At 52.3% G+C, this 15,657-nt stretch overlaps 1 protein-coding gene and 1 long non-coding RNA gene across 2 annotated transcripts in view; one reads left to right on the top strand and one right to left on the bottom strand.

The window, feature by feature from the left end:
- Positions 1–6,877: 6,877 nt before the first annotated feature.
- Positions 6,878–13,178, bottom strand: LOC131814538 (uncharacterized). Its single transcript, XR_009347321.1, has 4 exons — positions 12,813–13,178; positions 9,951–10,032; positions 7,903–8,656; positions 6,878–7,626 (listed from the first exon to the last, which is right to left on the bottom strand). It is a non-coding gene; the product is annotated as an uncharacterized LOC131814538 (long non-coding RNA).
- Positions 13,179–13,194: 16 nt separating this feature from the next.
- Positions 13,195–15,657, top strand: part of MACROD1 (mono-ADP ribosylhydrolase 1) — a 141,877-nt gene continuing 139,414 nt past the window's right edge. Inside the window, 3 exon segments of the mRNA XM_059145489.1 lie at positions 13,195–13,479; positions 13,481–13,564; positions 13,567–13,654. Of these exon segments, the coding sequence (XP_059001472.1) occupies positions 13,351–13,479; positions 13,481–13,564; positions 13,567–13,654 (301 nt within the window). The 5' untranslated portion in view covers positions 13,195–13,350.

Genomic DNA, 15,657 nt, shown 5'->3' with positions numbered 1-15,657 from the left:
ACAGAAGTCAATGGGTGCTCATTCTAGTGACAGACACGCCAAAAAAGCTTATAACATAGTATATCTGCCTAAGTGCAGTGGGGAAAAATGAAGCAGAGAAAGGATTAAGGAGTCTTGGACGAGGGGGATGGTGTTGCATTTTTAATAAGCTGGCTTGGGCAAATCTCAGTGAGAAGCTAAGATCTGAGCAAAGATTCGAGGAAGTAAGGGAGTGAGATGAATGGAAAATAATGGGGAAGAACCATGAACCTGGAACAGCACATGCAAAGGTCCTGGGGTGGGAGCAGCATTGGGGTGGCCAGGATAGTGGGAGCAGGGAGGGAGTGGGAGAGTGGGGCCAAGAGAAAGCAGGGGCGGGTTCAGAGCTGGGCCAGGTCCTTGGGCTGAGAGGCCATTGTGTTCATGCCAACACGATTTGAACAGAAAAGGGACATGATCTGACATAGTTTTATTAGGACTCCTCTGGCCGTAGTGTAGGTGACCTCTCAGGACACTGTTGCCATGCTCCAGGAGAATGGTAACAATGCTGTGGGCCAGAGTGGAACCGGAGGAGGGGTGAGAACAGTTGGGTTCCAACTTTTGGAGAAGCCAACAGGATCTATTGATGGGTTGAACTCAAGAAGGAAGGAAGGTGATACCCAGGCTTTTGGCATCTTACTGGTCTGCTGAATTCAGCCTGCTGACAAGACCTTTCATTTCTCTTTGGCTCTGTCTCCAGACCACCATGCTCTTGACTGCCCCCCAGAGGAGCTCCTTCGCCATCTCCCCACGCTTCTGTCCAGGCTTCTTTCCCATTCCCCCTTGTCTAACCTCATTTCATCATCACTGACATCTTTTATATAGTTCTGGTACGTGTGGCACCCTACTCTGGATGCAGGGGCTCGACAGAGAACAAAACAGCTCACAAAGGCAGTTTCTGCTTGTGTGGATCTTCTAGTGGGAGAGATGATGGTTAGACTCATCAGCTGTGTGACTCCAGGCAACCTGCTTAACATCTCTGTTTCTTTTGTTTCCATTTTAAAATGTGGGTGAAACAGTTTTGATGTCAGAGTAGTCGTGAGGATTAAATTGTTTGCTATTTGTAATGCTCGTAGAACACTGCCTACCTACAGAGAAAGCATTGTATGCATTTGTTAAATAAAAACATACAGAAATGAAAATAGTGGTGAGTGCTATTAAAAAAAAAAAAAAAAAGCAGAAGGTAAGGGGTAAAGGGGAAGCAGGGAAGGAAGGAGCTCCTGCAGGTGGGTGGTTAGTGAAGATCCCTGAGACCTGGAATGACAAGAAGCCAGCCAAGGACAGGGCTCCGGACAGAACAACAGAAAGTGCAAAGGCCCTGAGGTTAAAACAAGCTTGAAATTTTCAAGGAACACAAAGAAGGCTCTTCTATGCTCCGGGGTCCTTGCCAATAAATGGGGATGAAGTGCCAATGACTTCTCAAGGTTACTAGGAGACTTGAACAAAATCACCCATTTTCAAGTCTCTTCAGACCCAAAACATAACATTTGGAAAGTCCCCTCTGAGGAAAGAAAACTATAAGAGATGGGAATCAGGGACCCCTAAAGCTTATTCAGGGTCACAGTAAAGCCTCTCTGACATTCAGAAATGTTAACACTTTTCACCAACTTGGGCTTTCAAATCTCTTGGTGGACTCAGCCCTCTGGAATGGGATGGGGAGGAGATGACAGTAGCCGGCCAGGGTCCCTCTGCCCAGAGCCCTGGAACACCAGCAGAGGCGCTGCCACAGAAGGGTGCCCTGGCCTTGTATTACCCGACGGTTCCAGAATGATTCATGTTGCTATTTTGGGGCCGCTGCTCTCAAGGGTGGGGAGCAAGATGGCGGAGGCTGTATTCAGAGTCAGTCTGAGGTCGCAGATCTGGAGCGGATGAGAGACTGAAGGAGTAAATGTGTGTGTCCCCCACAGAGCAAACCCCAAGTTCCCCCTATATGAGAAGAAGGAAAACAGCTGGAGCTCAGGAGACTCAGGGCAGGAGTGGAGAATGGATTAGGAGGGAGTGGTGGCAGCTCAGAACTCGGGGGTCTGTGGAACATGGAATTTTGTGCCAGTAAGAATGTTCCCTTTTGGAGTGGGACTCTTAAGACAGCCTGATTTTCCTTCTGCAAGTGATCGCAAAGTTCCATCCCATCCATTCTGGAAAATGCCTAAAGAGTGTTTTCATTTTCATAGAGGGATTCTAACTGCCTGCTCTCCTGCTGCGGTAGACTCCAAATGCTGATTAGCAGGGAAAGCATGGGGGTTAGTACCGGGTCCTCGTGTTCTCTTCCATTCAGAGAACCTGTACGGAGGGCCAGGCACTGTGCCAGATGCTTCAAGAAATGAAATGATGGTAATTATTACCTGATAATCATTTGAGAGCTCCAGAGCCCGGCCTGGGACCTCGCTCTCCACACTCCTCCCAGGGTGATCTCAGTCTCGTTGCTATAAATAGCACCTCAGATGATTCCCACGTTTTCATCTCCAGCCCAGCTTTGCTCCTGGGTTCCAGACTTCTCTACCCAGCTGTCTCCTTGATGTCTCCACTTGGATCACTAGTGGACTTCCCAATAGTCTCCCCCCAGACTCTTCCTCCCCTGGCTTCCTTCCCACCAGTGGCCTTATTCCCGGACGGGTTCAGGCTGAAAACTCTCTTTCACAACCATGTCTAGTCTGCCAGCAAATTCTACCAGCTAGACACAGACACATGAACTCTCCAGCCATCTTCTAGCTTTGACCGGGAAACTTTGAGTTGGTAGGTGACCAGAGGCAGAGGGGACAAACTTCGCAAGATGCTTGTGAAGACTCTCAGGGTGTGCTCATAGGCCATATCCTATGAGAGGTGCAGGGTTGGGGTCTGGGTAGGAGGAGAGCATCTTTGGATTCAGGGGACCACTGAGCTGAGCCCGGTGAGGACCCTGACAACAGCTATGGTGGTGGATTGGAACCTTTCCTCAGGTTTAGGGCACCATATGTGCCCCCCCGCCCCGCCCCCATGATCTGAGATCACCTGGATGAGAATCCTAGTTGTAACCAGGGGAAGATAGGGGGTAGGATGGGGACTTGGAGTCCAGATGAGTTGATCCCAAGCTTCTGGGTCTCGATCTGGCTGATTCTGCCCCCAGAGGACATCTGACAGTGCCTGGAGACATCCCAGCCAAGGGGAGGGATGCTCTCTCGGGCCCCCCAGCCCTGCCTCATCTCCTGATACCACTGAGTGACCCGAGTCGAGGCTGCGTGGAACAAAATCACCCAGCTGAGCCCTGACCCACAAATCATGAGATTTAATCAAAGAGCTGTTGTCTTCAGCCGTCAAAACAAGGTAGTTTGTTGCACAGCAAGAGACAACAGACAACCAGAGGACTCACCCCAGGGCTGTTCCATGCTTTCCTCTTTCCTGCTGAGGCTAGAAATCCTGCTGGTACAGTGCTTGTCCCTCCCACTTTACTCCAGCTCTGTCCCCCATGCCCGTCCGAGTGCCATTGTGTCCAAGACTGCCAAGAAGCACCGTTTAAAACTCAGCTGGCGGGGGGCGCCTGGGTGGCTCAGTGGGTTAAAGCCTCTGCCTTCTACTCAGGTCGTGATTCCAGGGTCCTGGGATTGAGCCCCACATCGGGCTCTCTGCTCAGCAGGGAGCCTGCTTCCTCCTCTCTCTCTCTCTCTGCCTGCCTCTCTGCCTACTTGTGATTCCTGTCAAATAGATAAATAAAATCTTTAAAAAAATAATAATAAAATAAAATAAAAACTCAACTGGTGGGTGCTTGGGTGCCTGGGTGGCTCAGTGGGTTAGAACCCCTGTCTTCAGCTGAGGTCATGATCCCAGGACCCAGGACCCAGGACCCAAGTCCCGCATCGGGCTCTCTGCTCAGCCGGGGGGAGCCTGCTCCCCACCCCCAACCCCTGCCTGCCTCTCTGCCTACTTGTGATCTCTGTCAAATAAATAAATAAAATCTTTTAAAAAATAAAATAAAACTCAGCTGCCCCTCACCCTTGACCGACACCCTCCAGAAGCGTATGGAACCAAACCCCCCGTGGCCCTGGGTGCTGCCTCCCCCTTTCCCTCCGCCTCCCCATGCTTCTGCCTCTCCACCCCTTCGAATTCATTCTCTCCGTGGCTTTAGGCCCTGCCTGAAATGACATGTGCTTGCTGCCTTGTTTACCGTGTGTCTCTCACACCAGAAGTTTCCACAGAGGCAGGGCCGGTGCTCTGTTCACCGCTGAGCACAGTCTAGGCTGGGGACATTGCTCACGCTTGTAAGCACGTGGCAAATGAGCAAATAAAACCTGTGCCTCCTCTGCTCCCACTACAGGTCCCTCAGCCTCTCCCAGAGGGGCTCTCGGACCTTCTTTCTTTCCCCTGCACTTCTTCACCCTCGGTTCTGGTTTCCCTTCCCTGGGCCAGATGGTCAGATCCCCTCAGAGATAAATGTCACCAACCTCACCTTCTCCTTTCCATCACCTGTTTCTCGAAAACCACCACGTGGTGGAGAGGGTGAGCGTGGGGGAAACAGGCCTTCGCACATCGGGTTGGTGGGAAGGTATACTTAGCCACATCTGTCTAAAATGCAAAAAGCAACTCCGTTCTTCAGAATTTATCCCACAGGTTAACCCCAGCCTGGTGGCACAAGGATGTTTGTCACAGCAGAAGGAGTGGCAACCATGCACATCCGTGGAGGATGCTGGGAAACAAGACGCTGTCTCTACCTCTTGGACTGAATTGTGGGCCCCAGAGTCCTAAGCTGAAGCCCTCAGTCCTCAGTGTGATGGCACCGGAGGTGGAGACTTCGGAAGGCAGCTCGGGTTGAGACGTTGCCATGAGGGTGGGGCCCTTGTGATGGAGTTAGTGCCCTGAAGACACACAGAGAGCTTGCGTTCTCTCTCTCTGCCATGGAAAGACAGGCCAGTCCCCTGGGGATAAAAATATATGTTTATAAAAGAAAAAGAAAGAAAGACAAGCCAGCAAGCCAGGCAAGAAGGCAGCCATCTACAAGGCGGGTCAAATGCCCTCCCTAGAACCTGAGAATGCCAGCACCTTAATCTGGGACTCTCAGACTCCACAGAAAATAAATTTCTGCTGTTTAAGCCAAAAAGAAAAAAGAAAGGAAAGGAAACTATGAATGCTGTCACCATAGAATGGAAATTTGTGGCTTTTTTTTAGACTTTATTTATTTATTTTAGAGAGACAGGGAGAGAGAATGAGCAGGGGGAAGAACAGAGGGAGAAGCAGACCCCCCCCCCGCCACCCCTCGTGCAGGGAGCCAGATATGGGACTTGATCCCAGGACCCTAAGATCCTAAGATCCTAAGGCAGACAGACGCTTAACCAACTGAGCCACCCGGGCTCAGAATGGAATATTTGGGAACCTTAAAAAGAAGGCTAGGCCTGCCTTTGGCTCAGGTCATGATCCCAGGGTCCTGGGATCGAGCCCTGCATCAGGCTCCCTGCTCTGCAAGAAGCCTGCTTCTCCCTCTCCCACTCCCCCTGCTTGTGTTCCCTCTCTCACTGTGTCTCTCTCTGTCAAATAAATTAAATCTTTTTAAAAAATAAATAAATAAAAATAAAAAGAAGGCTCGGACTCTGGAAAACAGTACGGAGTTTCCTTAAAAAGTTAAAAATAGAGCCACTCTATGACCTAGCAATTGCACTACTGGGTATTTACCCAAAGGATACAAATGTAGTGATCCAAAGGGGCACGCGCACCCCAATGTTTATAGCAGCAATGTCCACAATGGTCAAACTGTGGAAAGAGCCCATGTGTCTGTCCATCAACAGATAAATGGATAAAAATATGGTCTACACACACACACACACATACACACACACACACACGCAGGAATATTACGCAACCATTAAAAATGAAATCTTGCCATTTGCACTGACGTGGATGAAACTAGAGCGTATTATGCTAAGCAACATAAGTCAGTCAGAGAAAGACAATGTCATATGGTTTCACTCATATGTGGAAATTTTTTTTAAGATTATTTATTTATTTATTTGACAGATAGAGATCACAAGTAAGCAGAGAGGGAGGCAGAGAGAGGAGGAAACAGGCTTCCTGCTGAGCAGAGAGCCCAATGCAGGGCTCGATCCCAGGACCCTGGGATCATGACCCGAGCCGAAGGCAGAGGCTTTAACCCACTGAGCCACCCAGGTGACCCATGTGGAATTATTTTTAAAGATTTTATAATTATTTACTTGACAGAGAGAGACACAGGGAGAGAGGAGCAAAAGCAGGGGGAGCGGCAGAGGGAGAGGGAGAAGCAGGCTTCCAGTGGAGCAGGGGGCCTGATGCGGGGCTCGATCCCAGGACCCTAGAACCATGACCTGAGCCGAAAGCAGATGCTCAACGACGCACCCTTCATATGTGGAATTTAAAAAACAAAATGGAGGATCATAGGGTAAGAGAGGGACAAAGAAATTAGACAAAAAGAGAGAGAGAGAAAGACCATAAGAGACTCTTAACTCTAGGAAACAAACCGTTGCTGGCGGTGAGGTGGGTGGGAGTTGGGTGGCTGGGGGATGGGCATTAGGGGGGGCATGTCTTGGCATGAGCACTGGGTATTGTATGCAACTGGTGAATCATTGACCTCTACCTCCGAAACTATACACTGCATGTTAATTAATTGAGTTTAAATGTAATTTAATTTAATTTGAAAGAAAAGAAGGCTTAGGTAGATAATGACAGGGAAACATGCCCATGGTGTCCTATGGAATGAAGAAAGTTAGCTGTGGAACAGTGTCTGTGGCCAAATCCTATTTTTGTAAAAAAGAAAGAAAGAAAGAAAGAAAGAAAGAAATTGTATGTGTATTTCTTCACTTATGATTATAAATGCTCGGGAAGAATCTAGAAGAATGCGCAGCCAGTACCAAAACCGATGCATACTTCCGCAGATTAGGGCTGGGGAGAGGGTGTTGTATGAGCTTGCCAGGACTGCTATACATAAATCCTATGGAATCGGTGGCTTAAACAACAGAGATTTATTTTCTCACAGTTCTGCAAGTCCAAAATCAGGGTGTTGGCAGATCTAGTTTTCTCCAGGGCCTCTGGCCTTGGCTTGCATATGGCCGCCTTCTTGCTGTGTCCTCACATGGTCTTTGTGTCTCTGCGTGTCCAACTTCCTTCTTACAAGGGCACCACTTAGACTGGTGAGGGCTCACCCTAACAGCCTCGTTTTTTTTATCAGTCACCTGTTCAGAGACCCTCTCTCTGAATGCAGTCAGATCCTGAGGACCCAAAGTTGGGACTTCCACCTAAGAATTGCAGGGGAAGAGGATTCTGCTCATAACCATGATTCATTGTGTCATTTGACTTTGTCCCAATCAGGGCACCCGGCTGGCTCAATCTGCGGAGCCAGCGACTCTTGATCTCGCGGGTTGTGGTCCAAGCCCTACCTTAGGTGTAGAGACCGCTTAAAAATAAATATAAACAAATAAAAATAAAATCTTGGAACAAAAACTTGTCAACGATACTATTCGAGGCTTTTTTTTTTTTTAATTTTACTTATTTTTTTGATACACAGAGAGAGATCACAAGTAGGCAGAGCAGCAGGCAGAGACAGAGGAGAAGCAGACTCCCTGCTGAGCAGAGAGCCCATGTGCGGCTTGATCCGGGGGACCCTGAGATCATGACCTGAGCTGAAGGTAGAGAGGCTTTAACCCACTGAGCCACCCAGGTGCCCCACTATTTGAGGCTTTTATATACTTCAAGCTAAGTATCCCCTGAACGTCCACCTTCTTCCAAGGCCTTCTCTGAAGTCGGAGGAGGGACAGCCAATGCCGGCCACGCCAGGGCCCTTTCTCTGGGGAGGCCCAGCAGTCCTCCCGGGATCCCCAACCTGGTCCTCAGACCCGCCCCGGGAGGAAGCAGGGAAAGGGGCGCCCTCTGCCGCCCAGGGCGGTGACTTACAGTTAGGCGCCACCGATGCTTAGGACCTCCTAAACCGCTCTTCCTTTCACGCTTCCCGTTATAATGACTGGACGATATTGGCCCATGACACAAACAGTAGAATGGAATACAGGCAGGTGATAAGGTCAAATATGAAGACTGCATTACAGCCTGGGTGGAGGGACGCTCAAAATGGCGATCGCATAGTGAAGACCTTCGGGGGACCTCGGAGGCACAGGGACTAGTGCACCTGCGTTGAAGCAACAAAAAGAAGGAAGGTGCCCTGGTACAATGGGGTCAGGTTGAACACTGAGAGATTCTCAGGAAACAGGGATGCGCTGGGCTCTGCAATTCGGCTCCTGGAGAGAGGAATGGGTTTGGGGGTTCCTCCCCTTTTTTTTTTTTTTTTTAAGATTTTATTTATTTATTTGACAGAGATCACAAGCAGGCAGAGAGGCAGGCAGAGAGAGAGAGGAGGAAGCAGGCTCCCTGCTGAGCTAATGATGCGGGGAGGGGCGGGGGCTCCATCCCAGGACCCTGGGATCATGACCTGAGCCCAAGGCAGACGCTTTAATCCACTGAGTCACGCAGGCGTCCCTGGGGGTTCCTTTAGACCTGGCAGAATTCTTCTGGGTCTCTCTCTGCTCTGAAAATCTCAGACCAGGAGCAGGAAACCCCTCACCATATTGTGGTCCCAAATCTCATCGCACCCCTGGCCCCGCTGTGATGGAATCTGCTCCTTTGGCGGTTTTGCAACCCTGAAAGGTGTGGAAACCTGCAAAGCAAACCCAGAATCTTGGTACTGGGGTAGGAATAAGTTTGTTTTTTTTTTTTAAAGATTTTATTTATTTATTTGACAGAGAGATCACAAGTAGGCAGAGAGGCAGGCAGAGAGAGAGAGGAGGAAGCAGGCTCCCTGCTCAGCAGAGTCCCGATATGGGACTCGATCCCAGGACCCTGAGATCATGACCTGAGCCGAAGGCAGTGGCTTAACCCACTGAGCCACCCAGGCGCCCTAGGAATAAGTTTTGTGACATTGTCCTAATAGTAGTGCTTGCTTAAGGTTTTGAGACATTTAAATCAATCTGTCCTATTTGATTTGTGTTTTTTTTTTTTAGAGTCATCTCACACCCAGTGTGGGATTCAAACTCACAACCCCAAGATTGAGAGTTGCACGCACTTCCAACTGAGCCAGACAGGCGCCCCCGATTTATGGATTTAATTAGATAAAATGGCTGTAATAATTCCTCCCACCCCTGCATGCTGCCTTTGCAATGAGATTTGGCTGCTTCTCCCATTAAGAGATCCAGTCTCTTTCTTCCCGCCCTCGAATCTGGGCTGACCTTGTGACCCCGTGTCAAACGACAGAATTTGGTGGTAGTGATGGATGACTTCGGAGTCAGGCCTCAGGAGGCAGAGCGGCAGCCTCTGGGGTCACTCTCTTGCAGCGGGTCCTTGAGACCAGCCTTCTGTGAAGCTGCCCCCGTCAAGCCTGGGGGAGGATGAGGGGCCTGTGGAGCAGAACCCAGGGGCCTGGCTGACAGCCAGCACCAACTGCCAGTCGTGGGACTGAGGCGATCCCAGGGCCCCCGGCCCCAGGCAGGGGGTCAGATGCCTGCAGCCACTGGAGTGACCCAGGCAAGACCAGCAGATGAAACTTCTAGCTTATCCCAGACCAAACGGCTGACTCCATGCCCGGTTATTATTCCAAGTCAGTAAGTAAGTCTTCAGTAGTTTATTATGCAGCAACAGACAACTGAGACAATGTAAAAGGATCTAAGTCTATAAACAGCCTGGGAACATTTAAGAGAATCGACTGATCATATTTACAAGTGTAACCCATTAGCATAGAAGAACTGCTTAGCTGGGGCGCCTGGGGGGCTCAGTTGGTTAAGTAGACACTGCCTTTGGCTCAGGTCATGATCCCAGGGTCCCCAGATGGAGCCCCGCATTGGGCTTCCTGCTGAGCCTGCTTCTCCCTCTCCCTCTGCCTGCTACTCCCCTTGCTTGTGTCCCCCCCGCCCCCGTCAAATACATAAATGACCAAGATCTTTTTAAAAATTGCTTACCTGATTAGGAAATAATATGCTTGGTTGGGGAGGACAGTACGGTGGGTGGCGAGAGCGTCCTCAGCGCTCCCCCACTTCCTCCCTGTTTGTAAAGAAAAAGGAACAAAAAAGAAAAAAATGCCTGTAGGATGTTGAGTTCAAGGTGTTTGAGAAGACCAGCTATCTCATCTCTGGAACATGTAGTTTAAAATCTATTAGGGAATTTAATTACCTAAGTTTGTAATTGGCATTCATTTTTAGAATTTAATTTGTTGAACCTATGAGTTAATTAAATATGCATCAAAGAATAAGTGAAAGTAATTGTTCTTATTTTTATACAAAAATTAGCAGATTTATAAATAGAAAACTAGATTTGCAAGTTGCACTTGGATGTTTAAGAAAAACTAGTTCTTCCTTTAATTTATAAGTTTAACAAATACAGTATTCATTTAAACACAAGCAGCAGTAGGTAGCTTTTCTCTGCACAAGAGCCCCTCTACAATATTAGAATTCCTCAGCTCACTGTCTCCGACGATGCTGTAGCCCTTGCTAGAAGATTTGGCACTCCTCAGGCCTTTGCTTCTGGGTGTCTCTCTGCCTGGAGTGTCTCTGACCCACTCACACACACACCTTTGGAACCTGGCAATATTTTACCTTTTTCAAAAGATCTGGCTCAAACTCTATGAGGAGGTTTTGCCTTGCCCAGTCAGAACTGTGCCTCCCTGCCCACATCCAACTGTGTGGGGGGCTCAGGCCTCTGTTAGTCTAGATAGCGGAAGGCTGTGAGCTGGAACCTTCTTTCTTCTGGCTGCCAGGTGAGAACAGAGCTGAATCCCAGCAAAAGAATCAGAAGGACTGGTACAGATGTCCAGAGTGTGCAAAGGGGTTTCAAAGGCCTGGCTCTGGGGGATGTGGATTTCAGCCTCTGTGCAGAAAGGCAGCCTCCTAATTGGCACCAAGACTTTCCATGGCGGGGCCCCCTGTCTCTCCCTGCATCTTCCTCCCCAGACCTTGGCAAGGAGGGGTACAGTAGGCAGAATAACCGCTCCCGACAGGTGTCTGCATCTTCATCCTGGGAGCCTGCGCATATGTTACATTGCATAGCAAAGAGGAATCAAGGTTCCAGATGGAGCTAATGTCACTCATCAGTAGACTTTAAACAGAGAGGCTGTCACGGATGATCCTGGCGGGGGCAGCATAATTACCAGGTCCTCGAAAATGGTCAGAGAAGCGGAGGAGAGTCAGAGGCAAGGGGCCACTAATGGAAGAACTGTTGGGGGAGATGCTACATTGCTGGTTTTGAAGATGGCAAAAGGGTGCCATGAACCAAGGAGCGTGGGTGTCTCTGGAAGCTGGAAAAGGCCAGAAAGAACCTCCAGAAGGGAACGGAGCCTTGTTGACCCCTTGATTTTAGCCCTGAGAGACCCCTGTCAGACATCTGTCCTACAGAACATCAAGGTAATGCATTTGTGGAGTGGAAGCCACCACATTTGCAGTAACTTGTTATAGCAACAAGAGAACACACACCGGGTCACCTACATGCTTCAGGCGCAGTGCTTTCCAGAACACAGATAAGAACCAAACTACCAGGCCTCAGTCTGGGCTCTGACCCTCATAGGTGCTGTTGTTGACCTCCGGCTGGTTCCTGCAGCCTCACCTGGCCGTTGGGAGCACACCACGAGCTCAAGGTACAGCAAATGCAAGCAGAGGGCTTAGTTCAGTGCCCCCTGGTACCCAGGGCCCTGCACACGGCTGCTGTCCCGGCTGTAGCTGGCAAGGCTGAGTACAGGAGAAGTGGCAAGTGCTGAGGGCACCCACAAGTTCGTTCATCCTGAGGGCCTGACTACCACATCCTGACCTAAACCCTGTCTTTTTATTTATTTATTTATTTTTAAATATCTTAATTTATAACTTGTTTGAGAGAGAGAGGGAGAGAGCACCATTATGGGCAGCTGCAGAGGGAGAAGCAGGCTCCCTGAGTAGGGAGCTGCACGGGGGCTTGCGGGGAGCTCAATCCCAGGACTCCTGGATCACCACTGGATAAAAGGACAGACGCTCAACCCACGGAGCCACCCAGACGCGCCCACCTTATTTTTAATTTACAGCTCAAGAAGTGCACCTCAAGCGGCCTATGTACCCCAGGGTGGCAAGCTGGTACTGGAATCTTCTCCGGGACCCTGGCTCCTCCTCAGATTATAAAAATATCCACTATTGGGGCGCCTGGGTGGCTCAGTGGGTTAAGCCGCTGCCTTCGGCTCGGGTCATGATCTCAGGGTCCTGGGATTGAGTCCCGCATCGGGCTCTGCTCAGCAGGGGGCCTGTTTCCCTTCCTCTCTCTGCCTGCCTCTCTTGTGATCTCTCTTTGTCAAATAAATAAATAAAATCTTTAAAAAAAAATATCCACTGGGCGCCTGGGTGGCTCAGTGGGTTAAGCCGCTGCCTTCAGCTCGGGTCATGATCTCAGGGTCCTGGGATCAAGTCCCGCATCGGGCTCTCTGCTCAGCAGGGAGCCTGCTTCCCTCTCTCTCTCTCTGCCTGCCTCTCCATCTACTTGTGATTTCTCTCTGTCAAATAAATAAATAAAATCTTAAAAAAAAAAAAAAAAAAAAAAAAAAAAAAAAAAAAAAAAAATATCCACTATTATATTTCTCAAATAATGTTGACAGTGTAGAAACACATAAGCAAACTTATACTTAAAAATCTACAGAGTCTCCATAAAAAATTAGAAAAAAGAAAAAAAAATGACGCCCGTCGTTCCACCCGAGAACGCCTCCGGGAACGCACATTTTCTGCCTTCCACGGTATGCATCCTTGCTTCCAGTCGCATCCCCGCCCACCCCCCGGGAATCAGCTCCCTGGGGAAAGTCGCCGAACCGGACGTACCCGTTCGCGCGGCTTGTCCCCTCCCGGGGGCCGGCCAGGCGGCCGGGAGGGACCGCGACTCGTGGGGACTGGGGGCGGGATCGGGTTGCGGGGTGGTGCGCGGCGCCCGGCTGTCCGAGTTCGGTACCGAGCGCCGAGCGCCGGGGACGGAGGGCAGAGGCGGGCCAGGGCCGCGCGGCGGGGAGGGCGGCTCTCCACACCCGGAGGTTGGCGGCAAGCCCCGAGCCGGCGCCTGGCGGCCGCGCGACCCTCGGAGAAGCAGGAGCCTCTCGCCCGACGCGATCCCGGCGCCGGGGAGCGGGCGGAGCCCGGCTGGGGCGCGCACGTGTGTATAGGAGTGCGGGGGCCCATCCGGCGGCCGGGACTACAAGTTCCAGGGTGCCCAGCGGCGCGCTCGGGGTTTCTGGCCGCGCGGCCCGCCGGCTCGGAGCCGGTCGCCGCCAGCACACGCCGCTCGGTCCCGAGCGGATCAGGGAGAGACTCCCAGCCCCGTAAATAGAGTCCAAGTGGGCGGGGAGCCGCCCCGCGCCGCCTGCTCATGTCCCTGAGGAGCCAAGTGTCCGGCCGCCTGGCACAGCTGCGCGCGGCGGGGCAGCTGCTCTGCGTCCCGCGCCCCTGGTCCGGCCCCTACGCGGGGGCCACGCGGACCCGCAGCACCGCGTGCGGTCCCCCCGGCGTCCCTGGGCGCGGACAGCCCCGGCGCGCGGACCCCAGCGGGAGTTGGGGCTTGGGGGGCGGCGGCAGTGGGGCGGAGAGGAGCGCCGGGGTGCGCACCTGGGCCCCCCTGGCCATGGCGGCGAAGGTGGACCTGAGCACCTCCACCGACTGGAAGGAGGCAAAATGTAAGTGTAAGCAGGAGGGGGGCGCGAGGGGGCGAGGGCGGCCCCACGTGGGCCTTGCCCGGCTGGACAGTACCGCCACCAGCACCGCCTTCCACCCGAGAGGCGCCCTGGGATGGACCCCTCCAGTGGCAGCCACGCCCCCCGTGTACCCAGCCCCGCAAACCACTTCACTCCGTCCGAGGGGACCGAGGGCAGGTCCCCTACGGGGCAGTGTGGGGAGGACGACCCGGGGCAGTGTGGGGAGGACGACCTTACCCCGCCCGCACGGGTCCCAGGGCACCCCCAGGGGTCATCCAGGATCTGCCACTTTACTCCCTTGCACGGGAGGGAAACTGAGCTGAGAAGCCAAGGTCACTGAGAGTTTTGGCAGAGCTGACGTTAGACTCCCGAATTCCCCATGCTTTGTGCACTGTGGTTTCTCAAGTGGTGGCATTTTAGGCAGAGTGGCGGGGAAATGGACTGAGGGGACAGTTCTGGGTCTGGTGTCTCCACCTGGTAGGATCAGACAGCCCCACAGAGCGGCCTCTCTCTGCAGGCTGCTCCCACCTCCACCTACCCTTACCCTGAAGGCCTGACTCTCTGAGCCGGTCATCCAACGCCCTTTTGCCCTCATCCCTGGCCTCTGGCCACTTGTGAAGAGTTTCTGCCCCATTCCTGGTGGACACAGGGCTGGGGGACAGGGCAGAGACGGGGCATTCTGTCTGTGAGAACGATGACACCCTGCGCCCCCAGGAATCAAGCCATTTCCTCCCACTCTGGGACTGGTCATGAGTCCTGGTCCCGCATGAGTCCCAGAGCCGGACTCTGGGCCCTCACACAGAACAGGGAATCCAGCCTGCTGCAGCGCCCCAAGTAGTCTGGCCCGAAGCTCAGCCAGCTGCCCCTGCCCTTCAGAGCCTGCTCCCAGAGCTCTTGTAACCATTGCTGGCTGGATCCCCTTTCAAAAGCACAGGGGAAAAGGCTCATTGGCTGGGCCTTTGTGGCCGAGTGGGTACAGCCAATGGAGCACGGAAGGTAGGTCTGGGGCTGCGGGGGGGGGGGGGGGGGGGGAGGGTGGGGCTAAAGGGAAGGCCTCCTCCGAACTAGAGGTGGAGTTCAAGATGACTTTCCTTCTGTCCTGAATTGTGTTCTTCCACCGGGATCTTCAAGTGCAGGCAGAAAGCCCTTGGCTTGGCTCAGCGCCCCCACAGAGTGTCTGTCATGGCCTCAGCCCTGGCCCTAGAACCCTGGTTAGGGCAGGGAGTGAGGGGGCTGGCTGAGATTCCTGGCAGGGGGACTGTCCCCGCAGGGAACCTGCCTCCCCTTCTCTCTCAGGGGCAGCAAGCCAGCTTGGTGGGAAAGAGAGCTAGGGAGGCAGGGGGCCCAGCCCCTGGCTCCTGGATCAGTCAGGTTTCTAGGATCAGCTTCCCACCCTCTCCCGTTCCTTGATGGCCCTGAAAACTTCCAAACCTTGTGAAGCTGACAGGCCAGGGATTCCCAGGCTGCTGGGGTGCCTCTCCTTGGAGCTGGGATTTCCATCCATTCATCCGTTTCTTTAAGTCTATTTATTTTGAAGTAATCCGTACAGGGGGCTCAAACTCACGACCCTGAGATCAAGCCAGCCGGGCGCCCCTTGTTCATCTACCAAGCGCCTTCGGTGTGGCCAGCACCATTCTGGTGCTGTGAGTGACAGGGTCCCTGCCCTCAAGGAGCTTCTTTGCTAGGGGTAGGAAACAGTTGAAAATGTGGTCAAGCCAGTCGGCCGGTGCCAGGCGAAGGCCAAAGCTGTGAAGAAACCGTGGCAGATGGGGCTACCTGAGCTCCAGGATCCAGTCAGGGACGGTGTGAGGAGCGGTGACCTTGGGTGTGAAGACCCCAGCAGGCTTGTCAGCGTGCTCTGTGTGTTTCAGTGACCTATTACTGAGTAACAGATTACCCCCAAATTCAAAGGCTTGGGACAGCAAACGTTTCTTACTTCCTAGTCTCTGAGGGTCAGGAACCTACGAGTAGCTTGGGGGGGTGGG

Source organism: Mustela lutreola, chromosome 1 (genome assembly GCF_030435805.1).
Source record: "Mustela lutreola isolate mMusLut2 chromosome 1, mMusLut2.pri, whole genome shotgun sequence".
Lineage (NCBI taxonomy): Eukaryota > Metazoa > Chordata > Mammalia > Carnivora > Mustelidae > Mustela > Mustela lutreola.
Note: the sequence above shows the minus strand (reverse complement) of the source record. Positions and strands in the feature narration are given on the sequence as shown.